Source organism: Plutella xylostella, chromosome 14 (assembly GCF_932276165.1).
Source record: "Plutella xylostella chromosome 14, ilPluXylo3.1, whole genome shotgun sequence".
NCBI lineage: Eukaryota > Metazoa > Arthropoda > Insecta > Lepidoptera > Plutellidae > Plutella > Plutella xylostella.
Genome location: NC_063994.1, coordinates 5,966,732 through 5,983,351, shown reverse-complemented (window position 1 = coordinate 5,983,351; position 16,620 = coordinate 5,966,732). Strand labels below are relative to the sequence as shown.

Sequence of the window (16,620 nt, the reverse complement as noted above, 5' to 3'; positions counted from 1 at the left end):
AAGTAGACGCTCTTCCGGTGTTTCGATCAGACACTCATAAATTTCTAAAGCTAAGCTTGCCTATTTATCAATTTTATAGCGTCGCTTAAACTTTGACACTTTTAAAGTCAGTGTATAGTATACTCTGTTGAGGTAGGATTAGCACTATACAAAATTGCCGGTATTATCCTATTCTATTGTTTCCTTCGTGTTTTAATGTAACATTTATGATTTCTTACAAACGTATGTGTTGCTAATTTTTAAGCCCTTATTTCTTTGTACTTAGGACTTCAATAGTTTCTTTATAGGTACTTTGCCAAAGTTTTTTAAATAACTATTAATTGTAACAACTATTTTTTCACCATCATCTAACATATACTAAATTGTTTTTTTTTGCAACCTGTGTAATGTTTTATAACTTTATACTTACCACAGATATTTTCTTGTTTCAGGGATGCCGGTTTCCTGAAGATGGCCTCTCGCACCCCGTCCCTTGAGTCGCTGCCCGGTGCTAACTCAATAGGTTCGCTGGAGCGAGGCTCGCTGTCGCCCCTGACGCTGAGTGGATCTTCGCCTCCCGCGAGCGACTCCGCCGTATGCGACCTGCGGGACTTCGACGGACTTGACACAGTCTGCGCCATCTGCCGAGAAACCTTCGTCGACCCAAAAGTACTCAACTGCTTCCACACATTCTGCCGAGCGTGTCTAGAGAGAGAGCAGACACACCCGGACAAAGTAACGTGCGTGACGTGCCGCGTGGACAGCCAGCTGCCGACCGCGGGCGTGCCCGGCCTGCTCACCAACCTCGTGATCGCCGCGGCCGTCGAGCAGGACGCCGACCTCCTGCCCTCCGCGCGCTCCTCCGCCTCGCCCTCCGCGCGCTGCACCGGCTGCAAGAGCAAGGAGTCCGACGCCGTCGCGCGCTGCGTCGACTGCGCCAACTTCCTCTGCCCCAACTGCGTCATGGCACACCAATTCATGCACTGCTTCGAGGGCCACCGCGTCCTCGCCTTCACGGACCTCAAGGACGAGAAGGGCATGCTCGGCGCACTCACGACGAGTGGGGACAAAACAGCATTCTGCCCCCGACACAAAAACGACATTCTGAAATACTTCTGCCGAACTTGCTCCGTACCGGTATGCAAAGAATGCACGATAATCGAACACCCGGCAGCCCTCCACGACTGCGAGCACTTGTCGGACGCAGGTCCCAAACAATTAGAGCTTATGCAACAAGCCGTAAACGAAGCTAAGACCCGTGCCACGGAGATTAGGCACGTCGTTAAGACGGTGGAGCACGCCGCCGGCAAACTACAAGTTCAGTATCACAAAGCTCAGAATGAAATAAACGACACCTTCCAGTTTTACCGCTCTATGCTAGAAGAACGTAAGCAGGAGTTGTTAAAAGAACTCGAAAGTGTGTTCTCAACAAAACAAATTGCTCTAACCGTTGTCGGGCAAAAAGCTCAAGAGACCGTAGATAAGATTTACCAGACTTGCGATTTCGTCGAACGACTAACTAAGTGTGCGAACATCGCCGAGATACTGATGTTCAGGAAACTTTTAGATACGAAATTACAATCCCTTATGAGCTCCAACCCCGAGCAGAGCGTACAGACTGCATGTGAGCTTGAATTCGTCTCAAATTACCAAGCTATCCAAGTTGGCGTTCGAAACACCTTCGGCTATGTACGGACTAGCTCCGAAGCAAATGTTGGGCCAACTAAACAACCCCCTATTGCTCGTCCAACAAATGGCTCGCTATTGAACGGAGGCTCATCGTCCAGTAGTAGCAGCGTGAACGGTAGCTCTGGCAGCCTAAATGGAGGAATTCATCTACCCACGGGATTGAATGGTGTATTAGACCGCCCATACTCAAACGGATTCCTTGGACCCACCAGCCAATCCACCTCACCGTTCGAGTCGAATATTATTTCCAAGAGATTCAACAACACCAACAGCCTTGGCCCTTTCTCGATTGGAGACCTTAATGGATTATCAAATCCCTATGAAAAATGGTCTAACGGTGGATGTGACTCACTGTTTCCCCCCGCGACCACGGACCCTTACTTGCTCACCAGCGCTTCACACGCCGACCCTATGTTAGATTTAACCAGCAAACTAATTTCTACTGCCATTTTCCCTCCGAAGTCGCAAATCAAACGCCAAAAGATGATCTACCATTGCAAATTCGGTGAATTCGGCGTAATGGAAGGCCAATTCACGGAACCGAGTGGAGTCGCTGTCAATGCTCAAAACGACATCATAGTCGCCGACACGAACAACCATCGCATTCAGATCTTTGACAAAGAAGGTCGTTTCAAGTTCCAATTCGGTGAATGTGGCAAACGTGATGGCCAATTACTGTACCCTAACCGAGTGGCCGTAGTTCGTACGTCGGGCGATATTATCGTAACCGAAAGATCGCCCACACACCAAATACAGATCTACAACCAATACGGACAGTTCGTCCGCAAATTCGGTGCTAACATCCTGCAGCACCCACGAGGCGTTACTGTTGACAACAAGGGACGCATAGTTGTAGTAGAATGCAAAGTTATGCGCGTCATCATCTTCGACCAGGTCGGCAATGTACTTCAGAAATTCGGATGCTCCAAACACTTGGAGTTCCCCAACGGAGTAGTCGTGAATGACAAACAAGAGATCTTCATCAGTGACAACCGAGCGCACTGTGTGAAAGTGTTCAACTACGAAGGTATTTACTTACGCCAGATCGGTGGAGAGGGAGTGACCAACTACCCGATCGGAGTTGGCATCAACGCCGCTGGCGAGATACTGATTGCGGACAACCACAACAATTTCAACTTGACGATATTCACCCAGGACGGGCAGCTGGTGTCGGCTCTAGAGAGCAAGGTGAAGCACGCGCAGTGCTTCGACGTGGCGCTGATGGATGACGGGTCGGTGGTGCTGGCCAGCAAGGACTACCGGCTGTACATCTACCGCTACGTGCAAGTGCCGCCAATAGGCATGTGAACCTCACGCAACGATCACAGGAGATCGGAATGACCGATGAACTATAGACAAAAATTCGACACCGTGAAACGCAGACCTCGCATGTAAAAGGTCTGCCCGAGTGGTGTTAATTTTTGAAGTGAAAGAACAATTTTTGTACATGAAAGTGTTACCGATCGTGGCTGACTCTGTGTGATCAATTTGACAAACTGTGGGGATTCTATCCATATTTATCGGCATGAGATCTCTGTATGCATTATTCTTAACGAAACTGTAATGAGATTAGTTATAGTATTGACATTGTTATTCGAGTATTTAAGGTTAAGAGATTATTCCGTTGGATCGATCTTAACATGCGGACGGTGTTCTCGACCCTTATCATTTTTTTGATCTATTGAATCATATTTTTTCATATCCCACATCGTTACATTAGGGATGAATATTGAGGGCATTTGTATTATTTAGCCCATTTGTTGGACCAATATTTTAACTATTATTACTTAACAAATTGTTAGGCGTTAAGCGTGTGATTTTATCGTAATAAGAGAGCATCGAGCGGTATTGTTGTTAGTTGTAAGGATTCTTCGGCACAATAGCACTTCCTGTTTTTGATTAGCACTTATTCTGTGTCGATGGTAATTATGATTATATTATAAAACTAAGTAAGAAGTTGTTACATTATTATTAGGTAAGTGTTAAATTGATTGAGCTGATATGGACAATCTTTAGTTACTACCCCTTTTGATGTAGTTACAAAATTAGGGAAATGTGATGTGTAGGGATTTTTATCAATGACAAAGTTGACTGCGGCGTTCTTTGGACAGGTTTAATTATTTTCTTTCGGTAAATGTTACTGAAGAATTATATTAACCGTATATTAACCAAATTGCATTTAAAATCAAAAAGCGGTGTATAATCAAAAATGTTTTATAGACCTCAAAAAGCTCTTTTTCTTACCTACTGCAAGGCCCACAGTCTTCGACAACTTGAGTATTATAAAGCATTTTAGATGATCTTTAGCTAATTTATATCGGTGATTGTAGACTGTTTCTATGAATCCATGGAATATGTAAGACAGATTACTTAGTTGATAGGTTTTTTTTTTAATATTTTGGCCCAATTCATAACCGCCTAGTCACTGAGTCTAGGGACCTAATGAAATTCCGCCAATTCTGTTACGTTGATTTTTACAATTATTTTTAGTAAAATTTGGTTTTAAAATGATATTGTTTTTGTTCAAACGTAGTACCTTGATTTTTTTAATAGTAATTTGACTCGGTAGTAACTAGTAGAGCTATAAGGGAGTGGTCGTTTCGCTAGTGGTTTTTTTATAATGAAGAATTTTCTGAGATTTAAAAAAGGAAGCGAAGTGTCTCATAATTTAGTACGTTCGCGATAGCCTGTGTTTGCTACTTATTGGGAGTATTATGTAGTTTGCTCGGTATACAAATAGTTATGCAATTATTGTTATTCTGGTAAGATATTTTTACATGAAACAACTTTATTTTTGTAATAGTAGTATTTAACGGTGCATGTGTTTTTTTTTCGTATTTTATGAATATCATGCTATTTTTTACCTTTTACTCCATTACCGTGTGTGCGTGTTTTAGCAGAATTATTTTAGTTTGATTTTCATTAGTTTGTTTTTTTAGTGATTACGGTGTTTTTTTTTAGTATTTTTTGCTGAATCTATGACAATAATAAGATCTGTTGCTCTGCCATAGAGCTGGTAACGTTAATCTTAATTTTGATCTGGATTATTTTACGCTTTAGTTTGAGTAAAAATTGGTGATATTTCCTATTTTATGTAATTATTTGCATCATTTACTATTGAAGGCATGTCCGGGGGGAGGGGGGGGGCGCTGCGTGTGCGCCACCTGGTGACGTGTGCCATACATCATGTTGTGATTTGATTAGAGTGATATTTAGTATTGTTTGTAAATATGTACCATAAACTACCTTTTACGGATTTAATATAGGCCTTTTAATATCTGACATAATTAACAACACTTCTACGCGTTCTCCTTGTGTTTGTAGATTTGTGCGAAGTAGTACTTAAATATGCGCTTGTCTTTGTTTTAGAATTCAAGTGCACTTTTTCACGACCCATCTTTACTTGTACTAATCTCGACATGACTGAGAACCGTTGACAAAAGTCTTTTCTCCCGTGAACTTTTTTTGCAATGCACAGTGTGTCCCGCTTTAGTCCCACCCTGATATGCCTTCGATACATTCATAGTTCAGTAATGTATCTTTCGGATGTAATATTCACTAGATTATGTGAAACGGAATGATTGACAACCACATTAGCGTCAAAATTTGTGATCCTTCACCAATGGTTATTATTATTTTAGACTGTTAAACGTTCCTATTAATGTTTACCATTTCTGGTGTCGTTGTCAAACTAATTTCGTTTTGTATAATCTACTACTTTTTCAGAATTTCAGATCGATCTTGGTCCATACCTAATTATGGAATAGTAATACCTAGCCTTCGTAGAATCGGCTTTACCTCAGTCTGTTTTTATGAAAATAGTGTCCAACACCTTCTGCTGAATTTTCGAATGCATCGATTGAATGAATTTCTTATATGAAACTATCGACGTTTTTTTTACAATTTAATTTCATTTGAACAAGCTGAGGTCATGCTAGGATCAATTCTAGATTGGTTTAAGACTTAAATTTTAATGCTTCATTTGTAAACAATTGCAGCAAATTATAAAAATGGGTATCTTAACTTATTTTTTATACATTTGTTGTAGTTTTTACTTTCGAATATATTTTGTAAAAACTATACGCTTTTACTTAGTTGAGATCGTTACAACGTATTATATTTATATTTAGTATAGTATAAACTGATAATTGTATCAAAATTTAACAATAAGATTTTGCTGATTATGACAACTACATAAATTGATATTTTTCATTAGTAATGCAGTTATTTTAATTCTTATGATTTTAAATTATGACGGTAATGATTTTAATTTTTTTAAAGAAATAATTTAAGTTAATTATTTTATTCATCTCAACGTTTGGTTCACAAGTATTTTTGTGTTTTGCATAATAGTAAGAAAAATTATAATTTTAATTATGAAAAAACATTTCATTCTCATAAATTGCATTTCTAAAGCTCGAGGACTGATTTGAATTGAAACATGTTTTGTCTTTAAATATATTTTGTCGATGTTTGTTGTTATAATTATTATATTTTTTTAATTATTTGTATAAACAATTGTTCTTTAAATTAATGTACATCGTTTTGTTTTGAATTATTTTTGTTGTATAATTGCTTTTTTAATAATACCAGTTCATTGCAGTTTTATTGTGTGTTTTATTTTATGTTTACTTTTTGCCCATTAGCGCTTGAGTAGTTTTTTTTTGGGACTATTTGGAATAGTTTTCCTTGACCCGTTGCATGTTTGTGCTTAGAAATCTACCCAATTGCATTCAATAGGACAGTAAATACTTATATCACCGTTAATAAATAGGTCCCACATAAAGATTAGTTACCATTCAACACATAACTATTATAAATCAGGTAAATTCCACTGATATCTGCCTACTTTATCACATTATTTTCAAGACTGTCTATAATAAATTAATGATTTGAGCATTAATAGGTAGAAAAGCATAAAAGGGTGTAGATTTTTTGGCATAAACTTCCAAAAAATGGTGGTAGGTTTGTGTGTGTAAGTATCTATTTGAGTGTGTGTGTGTGCATTTTGACTCATCTATGAAGAAGTTGGTGTTGGGAACAAAACTTGGCATGAAATTCGTAAGTATTGCTTTAGATCTAAGATTTTCATAGCTTTTAATTTATTATGAGACACGCCAAATAAAGTTTTTGTTCAAATAAAATGTTACCACTTGTACCTATTATAATTAAACTCAATTATATTGATTTACTATAAAACATTGACGAAATTTTCATCAAAACGCCACTCAGTGATTTAGGCGGCTATATGACATACATACCTGCTTACGTGGTTAACCTGATTCAAAAGGAATCGCAGATCTTACGAAATAAATACATATTCTTATGACATTAGGCTATAAACTTGATAATAAGTAATTCGTAATTATGATCCCAACGTTAGCTTTACTTTTTCTACGATATTATAACCTACTCTAGCTATACTTCCCTCGCCCTCAACCAGACCCACTTCCCATGCCGGATGCACAGCTTTTTAAAATAAAACATGAAAAAAACGCGCTAACCAAAAAACCACTATTTCCAAGTCAATTACTATAGGGAACATTTTACTAACTAACTTTAGTCACCTACTAGAATTACGTAAGCACGAGCTAGGCTTACAATAATGTTTATAATTTTATACTCAGCCGTTTTCTTAAGGTAACGTTAAGGTTTCACAAATCATTGCATCTTCATTCAGAAACACAAACCTGAAAAAGTTTATGTTTTATCATATTCTAAACATAAAAATCTAATTTAAAGTACTTATTGATATACTCAATCAGAAAACTGAAGAAAATCTGCTCAGTAACAAACAAAATGTACCTCAATATGTCCATATTCTAGCTCATTTGTCTCGCATTCCGGGCTGCACAGGCAGCATAACAAAACATCGCGTACTAAATATTTTTGTAGGAATGAAACAAAAAGTACGTCTACTTTGATTTTAAATGTATCTATAATGTACTTTACCATCGATATCTTTGATTTTTTGACCCTTCATGTCGCTGGGAATTATAAATGTTAGTTTGCGGATCACCATTTTGTGTTTTATAATGAATAACCCCCAGGAAGTGTAAAGTCGATGCTGTAAATACTAGTCTTACTGTTTGTAGTCGTAATTATTATTAGGTGTAAGGGATGCCGGGATCAGGACAAGTGGACGGTGGAGATGGCAACGTGTTTGTAGTGAAAGAAAGTGTGTATTTTTTTAATAAAAATAATATGTAAATTAACGTTAGGAACTGTTCTTAGAGTGTTATGTAGCAAAGAAGATGTGGCATCAAATGAAGCCAGTGAGTCGATGCCCGCAATTAGAAAACAAACGAATTTGATCGAAAGATGTGAGTCATAAGGGTCAACGCGAACCATATCGATAGCATATGTATGTATACTCTAATAATACATTGTTTGGATTCGATACTTTTGTGACGGTTAATAAATTCACCTGTTAATGTATCATCATGGTAGAATATTGTGTCAATGTTAGCTTGTCAAATTGTATGTGGTTAACAGTTTGGTCATTATTATATTATGTAGTGGATCGTCGTTGAATTTTATAGAGCTTAACTCGTTGACTGACGATCGGCCGGTGTTGAGGTTGAGATGAAAATGTAATGGAAAACCTATTGTTTTCTGTATTTAAAACCATCGGTAGTCAAAGGGTTAACTGTACGTTGATATAACATTAACTCCAAATTTAAGTGTGAATAATATTATTAATGCTTGTAATGTTTGTTTCTCGAAGTTCTAATGTCGAATAATCAATATAGGTATATGCTAAATGATTTTCGTCTCTAAGTGAGAATGATTGCTCAGGAATTGTATTGATTTTTTTACTGACTTATTGTATTTTGATAAAAGTGATATTTTCGTCATCGCTTTCATAAATATTATACAGATATGCGATGTCATTGTTAAATTCCGTTAATGCGCTAATTGTATTATTGAGTGAATCCGCACAGAACGTTGTTATTTCACTTGATTTTTGAGTCTTAAGAAGTTGTATTAAAAGCTAGTAATGAATGAAATTGAAATGAAGATTCGATACGAAATTCAAGCGTGTGATGAAGGACTTGTTGACTTACCAATAAACTATGAATCAATTAATCATATTCATTATTAAAATGGAGTGCATTTGGATTTGCAACCATCTAGTTTGCTGTATTCTTCAAAATCAACAGTATTTTCATCCACGTTTGGTGTATTAAGTGAAGGTGATCGAAACAAACTGCACACGACAGCACAAACGTTCCATCCTCAGAGAGATAAGCTTAATGTTTGAAAACTGACGTTTGAATTTATGAGACATTTTATTGTAAAATATTTTACTATCGCTTAAGTTAGTTGAGGCGTTTGCAAGTATAATAGTATTTATTTTCATATTATTAACTATGGAGGATGATTTTAAGTGGCAAATTAATGGGGTTGGAAAGGTATGGATTACGGACGTAATCTATGATAGAGTGAATTCTTATATCCATCATTAAGTAATATGATTTTAAACGATCGACTTTCATTTAAAGATTACTTGCCTGATAAGTGTTAGTAGCTGCAGACAGTTTCTCGTTTAAAAAATAATAATTTGTAACATGTGTTAGGTAAATCTTTTGTAATAATTGTAAAACGTATGAACTTGATTACAATATTTTTGTACACGGAAAGATTCCAAATAAGTGATGGTGTAGTTAATAAAATAACATATCAAAATGTTTCTTTTAATTTATATTAGGGAGGGTTGCGTGCGCGGGTACGGTTAGTGATATTTGTTCTCGTATATGAAATAAACAATTTAAATTGATCGGAAGACAATACAGTACTGAATTCTGCTGTGGCATGTTGAGGAAATAAAAAGTTTAATAGTGAAATATTTCGATGGAAACGTGACATATCGTCCACATAGTGGAGTCATCGGCAACATAGGGAAATTATCGTAGACACAATTTGTTCTGTTTCTGACGAGATCAGATGTGATAGCCTAGACAATGGTCGTATGTTACAAGATACATTTGGTTTACGAGTAGAGATGCGCTCGGAGGGTTAAATTTGGAATCTTTCTCTATGAAGCTAGTCGCTAATGAATCGCTTTTAGTAAGTATTAATGTTAATAAATGTATGCACGTAAGTTTAAATTTAGTTGTACGACGCTTAAATTGTCCACACACAAATTTTACACACTTATTAATGAATGCCATCCTGCCAGCGTTAAGGAAACCACAATGCTTATGAAAAATATTATATTATATCCTACATAGCGTATTGTGTAGTTTGTATTTTTAGATATCGCATTATCTACTATGTTTAATACTTTAGTGTTTAAGATAAATACACCTTGAGCTTGTACAGCGTGAGTCTGTCAATATTTTTTACGAATACCAATGTAGTTTTAACGTCTAAACGAGTTCCAATGAAAAATGAGTTGCTTTCCTTAGCCGTAGTAGTATTTATTCAATTTCTAAAGTAACGTAGAGTAAGTCACTAAATTTTCTGAGAAAGTTCACGCGACAGCGCTTTTGCACCAGCAAATGAAATGTCTCACTGAAGGCGCTTCAGCTTGTTGTACTGACACCACGCACTCGCACTCTGTACATAAAGGCCAGTCATACACATGACAAAGTAAATGTTAATCGGTAATCTTAATAAACTACTGGAACACCATTTTGTGCCGTGGCCTTAATCTTGAAGGATTACATATAAACTTATTTTGTAAAAGATAACTCTCATTTAAATTTGTACAGACTAAGTATCCTTCGTGACGATTTCAATTTGAAAACATTATCATAATTTAAAATGTAAGTTTTAAAGTAATGATATCTTTAAACCTTTATCATATATCTCCATACTAAGTTAGATGTTACAGTAGTTTTCCTACATAGGTATCGCTATATAAATATGTTCCAACCTAATGTTGTTAGTTTCGATACTTCAACTTATGCATATCCCCATTTTAACATGTTTGATACTTGTTACCTACTCATTATTTACTCTGAGACTGTTCAAATTGTACTCTATCGAGATTCGCTAAGGGAAAGGGCTGTTTTAGCTGATATTTTTGATACTTTGAGGGATATCGACGGGAAACGAGTATGTGTTGTGCTCTCGACGGGTCCCACGCCCAGCGGGGGCGCCCCACGGGAGCGGAGGGCGTCCCACGGGACCGGTCAGGCACTTTACTTCTCACCTATATCTGATAAGCGTGGTATTTAATGTTACTGTAACGAATACAATGTTGTTCTTGAAGGCGAAAGCGGTGTTCTTTCGTCGATAACTTGTTGTTTTTCATATATTCATAAATTTCCTTTATTTTTTGTACTCTTTAGTAATAAGATTAATATTAAATGAAAACTATTCAATGTTGATTACTAAAACCAATAATAATGTATGTGTTAAGGAAGTTTAATGTAGTTTCCCCGGGGAGCCTTACTAGTGATGGAGCCTTTTCCTTAGACGGTTACTTTCTCCCTTTTATTTCTCATCTAGCGCTCAGATGTTAGGGGATGGTGATGATGATAATGATGTCTTTACGGAATGTAACATCGTTTTAGATGCAACCGAACAACCGAACGATATAACGTTAACAAATAAAGAAGTCGCCTACACTCTCAATAATGAACCTATGAAGTATCCTTTAAAATTACGGCATAACCTTTCACAGTTTCACTTTATCTCTCAGTACACGTTTTTAAACCTCACTGCGTTTTTGAAGAGTTGACTCTGGCCTAGCATTTATTTAAGGTAATGTAAGGTTCAGTTAACGTTAAGGTTTCTTAATTAGATGGTATGACTCAATTTTAAGACTGATCACAGAAAATTAAAAATTAAAAAATAAAAAAAAAACTGGTAAATTGTTTTTCATCTGTTACTTAGGTAGATACGATGTCAGTTTGTGTTATTAATAATGGCGCTGCCGACAAATTGAGCATTTAGGGAAATTTAGGATAAGGATTAATAGCCAAAGTGAAGAGAGGAATATAATGGAATGCAACGCCCAATTTGTCGGACTCCGCGAGCGATGTCATTTTATCGATTCTCGACTTCTATGGTCACTTATCTGTCTCTATCAGTAATCAAAGACGATTGGAAGAAATAAAAAAAATCGATAACATGGGAGGTTTCATAATAAGTAATGTTAACTTGTGATGTGACGTTACTGTTGTCATTGATGGAAAGCGAAAAAGAAAATACTATTTGTTGCCAAAGTGTTGTTAGGGATTAACATGTAGTTATAAAAATCGGTTGTCACATGCATAATTAAGTTGTTCTTGGGTGGTTCGAGATTAAGAAGAGAAGTTGAAAAATATTTCCAATGATATATTTTTTCATAATGAACTTGAATGCTAATCGATACTTAAGGTTTATAACTGTGTAGGATCATAATCTTAAATAACGTGTGGTAAAAATATGGTAGTCTAGATTCCTTCTGCGCCTAGCTCGCCGAACTGTAGCGAGCGACCCAGGCAGAAAGAAATCTAGCCACTGTCTTAGTTTAGTGTTCATGTTTCATTAGATTGTACCTACTCGATTTGAATAATTTCCGAACAATCTTACACACTTGTTTTCTCCCTCATATGCACAGTCTTAGCCTTCGTTTTGCACTTATGTTACATATGCACTACCAATACTTTCTTTTATGTTTTAAATCCTTGTGTCAATTCTAATAAGCGTTAGTTTCTAGTTTATTTATGTCTAATTTATTGCGTATTTATTACGAAGCTAGTCAGTTGAAGTTTGAATTAGGTTAGCTTCAAGCTCTGTAAGTTTCATGGGCTAAGTTGGAACTTTGGTTCTTTATCGCTAAAATTTGTTTCGAAGCTTCTCGCTTCCTTCCCTCTAGTCACTGTTCTGGCAAATTGTGTGCTCATTCTCCTTACTAGACTAGTTATTGTGTTTCTTAGAATAATTTCCCAATCGACCTGAATCCTTTAGCCAGTTCCAATGTGCGACCTCTTCTTCTTACTTATAAAAATATTTAACATTGAAATATTACATATGTAGAATCTGTGTTAGTTAATGGTTGTCGAAATATTATTACTGACGATATATTATATTGTTTCATTTGTAAAATATATATTTATTAAAGTCCATTTGCAGTTTCCTTAAAATTTGATGTTGAAAGTAGCTGACTTTAATGTAAAACAGTATAAGGAAGTTAAATATCGGCATTTTGTTCGTGAATAACCTATAAAAGTTAAAAACTATGTGTACGCATCTTCCATTGAATTTATGTCGTGAATAAGTCGTCATTTTGTTCTGTGTGCATTTGTATTTGTGATTGTGCATTTTATTTATTGAACTAAGTTTTTTGAGGTTTGCCATTCATTATGTTTTGAGATTTTTTTCTACTTTTGTATAAAATCTTCACATTCCAAAAGTCAAGGGTTTTACTGTAAGAATCTTAATGACCTTTTGTTATTGGTTACTTTGTTTATGCGAAATTAGTGTGTGGGTTGAACAGCATAATATATTATATCAAGTGGGTCCCCCCCCCGTCGTGGGGTCATCAACCACATTCAGATACCTACTCGTACATAGGTACTTGTTATTCAGGTCCTAGTTAAGTTTAGAATGTAAGAATTGATGAATAATATCTGATGATAATTTTACTTGTATGTTGTATTAAAATGATGAACACGAAAATAATGAAACTGGTTTGAAAATGTGCGTTTCATTTCTAATTCCTATCCTTTTATTTATGTTATTACTTGACCTTGCTAGAACATTTGTTAGGATAAATAACTAAAACTAGACGCTTTACTATGAAGAATGAAAATATTAGTAAGTTCTTTTTATAGGTGCCTCTTCCAATCGGACTGGCCAATCCTTTTACCGCCACGGTGACGATGTAGTTTACTATAAATGCTATGTTTGTCACCTACGCAAACAAAAGATATTCAATACTCGTAGGCCAAAAAAAAAATATATTTTTTAAAACGGTCTGTCCGGCGACTTTTAAATTTAATAGATGTAGAGTATGTCAATAAGATTTAAAACGATATAGGTGTAAGCCAAATAAGTGTACGTTGTGACATTTCTTCGTGTTTACTTACAATCAATTGACATCTACAACATTTAACATACTTGCGGCTTTGACCTGTAGATGCTTTACTGGTAAAAGAACTGAGAGAACACGAAATTATACTACCATATGGGCTATGTACTGAACGGGAGCAGAAAACATTGAAGAGCCTGCGAGCATCGAATGTAAGTAAATAAAGGTATGTGTTATGAGAGTTCAAGTTGTATCGCTGAACTGAAGGCAGATAGTTTGTGGATGAAGAAGACCGAGTACAGGCTCGCAAGCCTCCTAAATATTATAGATGTCATTAGCATGTCAATTGGATCATATGGATACACACACATTAAATATACAATACATACAATGCTGACGACTGTAATCCCCGAAGAGGTTGTCAAAAATTTATTTTTATTGGATTGAAACACGAGGACATTAAATACGTATTGTAGTATACATCATACAAGTATCCGTAACTTATGTTTACATCCAATAATTCGGCATCTATAAAATTTTGCAGATTTGAGGCACAGAGTTGTAGCGCTCTTTGGGAGAGACCTATAAATTATGTACGTATAGCTGCTATATAACAGATCGTTCATTACTTTCGGAACAAACGTTAGATACAATTTCAAATACGTATCCCGTTGCACTCAGGTACAGACGGGGTCACGTGGGCACGTGTCTGCGCCGCACGTGGCGACTGTCACGTGCTGTTGTGTCACTGAGTGTACCGACTCATATTGGGTAGAGGAATGACACTTTGGTTGGTAGCGATCTCAGGCCAGGATTTGAGTTGCACAATGAGGTAACAATATTTATGATTAAATAGATTCGCGGAATATTACAGTTTTAGTCAGTTGTGAAAAAGTTAAAAGAGTTAACCCTTAATAGGGCAAAGGGAAAATAGTTCCCCCTTATTTTGAACTCAAGTACCATGAGTTACGGGCGGAAACCAATGAAAAAAATATGTATTGCCATGCCTTATGAAGGCTTAAATCAAATCAAATCAAACTCTTTATTCGTGTACACAGGTAAATGGAGATCTTATACAATTAAGTTACATAAATTCTACAGTTTCACAGAAACATACTACCAGCCTATACCTATGTAACATTAAACAACATCGATACATACATAACATCAGTATTTACACTTCTTTTAATTATGTAAACATTTTTATTACACTGTGATGTAATGCTACGGGCTACGCGGCGCTACGACGTAACCAGCTTCGTAGCGCTACGCTGTAGCCAGTTCGTAGCACTCGACATTTGTAGTATGGACTCTTGCAAAATTCATGATCTCCCCGTTTGAAGTGTAAACTTCGGTAGCTTTCAGGGGAATACATATGTATGTGCCTACGTACGAGAGTATGGCAGCTCAAATGGTATATACTGAACCCAAAATCGGCTGAAGCAGATCAATTAAAAACAAAAACATTTGAAAGTAGGAGTAGCAATGCAGTTGTTACTACTATCCTCATCCAGTCAGTACTTAACTATCTAGCTACGTACTGTCACCATTATAGAAGTGTTAACATGACATCTGCATTCTTATTTAACTTTATTCGTTTTAAACATAATAGGTATATCGTAGGCATCCTAGCGTAGCATACTTCGCTGATACATTGCAATGGGATATTTTCAACCATAGACAACAGTCATTTAGACAAAAACCGATTATAGATGGCGCTAGTAAAACTTCATACTCAACAGCACTGATACCTGTCCTTTCAGCCAATACAAAAACCCAATGGATGTGAATTCAACTATATGCGATAACTAGCTGTTATATAACGCATAATATTAAGTTTTAACTAGTTTACTTTGTACCATTTATGACATCTTCCGTTCCCTCAGAAGAATGCACCTCATAAAAAACGACAGGCCTTATGCCATCAATTGGACGATTTTGGAACTTTTAAACTGTCTAAGAAAATCTCCCATTGCAATCCTAGCTCTCTTCACGGGAAACCCTCTAGGTCTAACAATACACCTAATATTTTTCCATTCTCCGTTGCAGGAGAGTCACAGGTTTTCGGTACGACATCAAGATCACACAATATACCATTCCAAAAATCCTTACCATGAGTTTTACTATGACGTTTTAAAAATATTTGTCTTAGAACACATGAAATCAGTTAAATAACAACAAATAGTAACTGAAATCAATGTCAATTATAATAATTTAGGTATTATTTTGAGTTCATATGAGTGGTTAGCTATTCAACTTTTCATGACGATTAAATGAAATTGCTAGAGAACGCGATACCGCGCATTTATTAAAAAGTTATGTTTATTTTTTTTGTGACATCTTAATTCTCCTTAAACCTTCTCCTTACAATTTAAGAAGAATTAAACTTGCGAGAGATAAGATATAGAATCCGTTATCAAAATATCCAATACATACAAAAAGAAAACGTTTCCGCCACTCATGGTAGGATCACCAGATATTTCCAATATACTGCACGTCGCCGGTGCAGTGTCGGCGGCAAATTTCAAATTAAACAGGTTCAAATTCACACCCACTCATGGTAGTGCCACCGGAAAATTAGATTTCAACAAGTCTCTATTGATACGTGAGCTTTTTCATTGAACTGTAAGTACAAATCTCTGACTGTGATTATAAAAACTGTTTTACTTAAAAAAAATAATACAACTTCTAGACAAAATTACTTAATAAAAAAAAAGATTTTATCGACTAGTATTTAGGTTCTAAAGGACACAAATACCTTCAGCAAAATTACACATAACAAACTTTATTTAAATAATTAAAACTATTCAATTGATATAAAGAGGCGTGTAGAGTGTAAAATGACAACAAAAACTTTTAATAATTAACGATACAGACAGACGGACAACAAAATGATTCAATAAAGAGTTCAATTTTAAATAAATTATTCGAGTTCCGTTACTACATTTGAGGTACGGACCCCGGAACCCTAAAAATTATGTTAG

At 36.1% G+C, this 16,620-nt stretch overlaps 1 protein-coding gene across 11 annotated transcripts in view; it reads left to right on the top strand.

Annotated features, from left to right (window-relative positions):
* The window catches only part of LOC105384515 (brain tumor protein), an 89,123-nt gene extending 75,819 nt beyond the window's left edge, over positions 1–13,304 (top strand). For all 11 annotated transcript variants that reach the window (XM_011554772.3, XM_011554770.3, XM_048625301.1 and 8 more), the window contains one exon: positions 432–13,304. In XM_011554772.3, the coding sequence (XP_011553074.2) occupies positions 432–2,976 (2,545 nt within the window). In that variant the 3' untranslated portion in view covers positions 2,977–13,304. The remainder of the gene's footprint in view (positions 1–431) is intronic.
* The last annotated feature ends 3,316 nt before the right edge of the window (positions 13,305–16,620 follow it).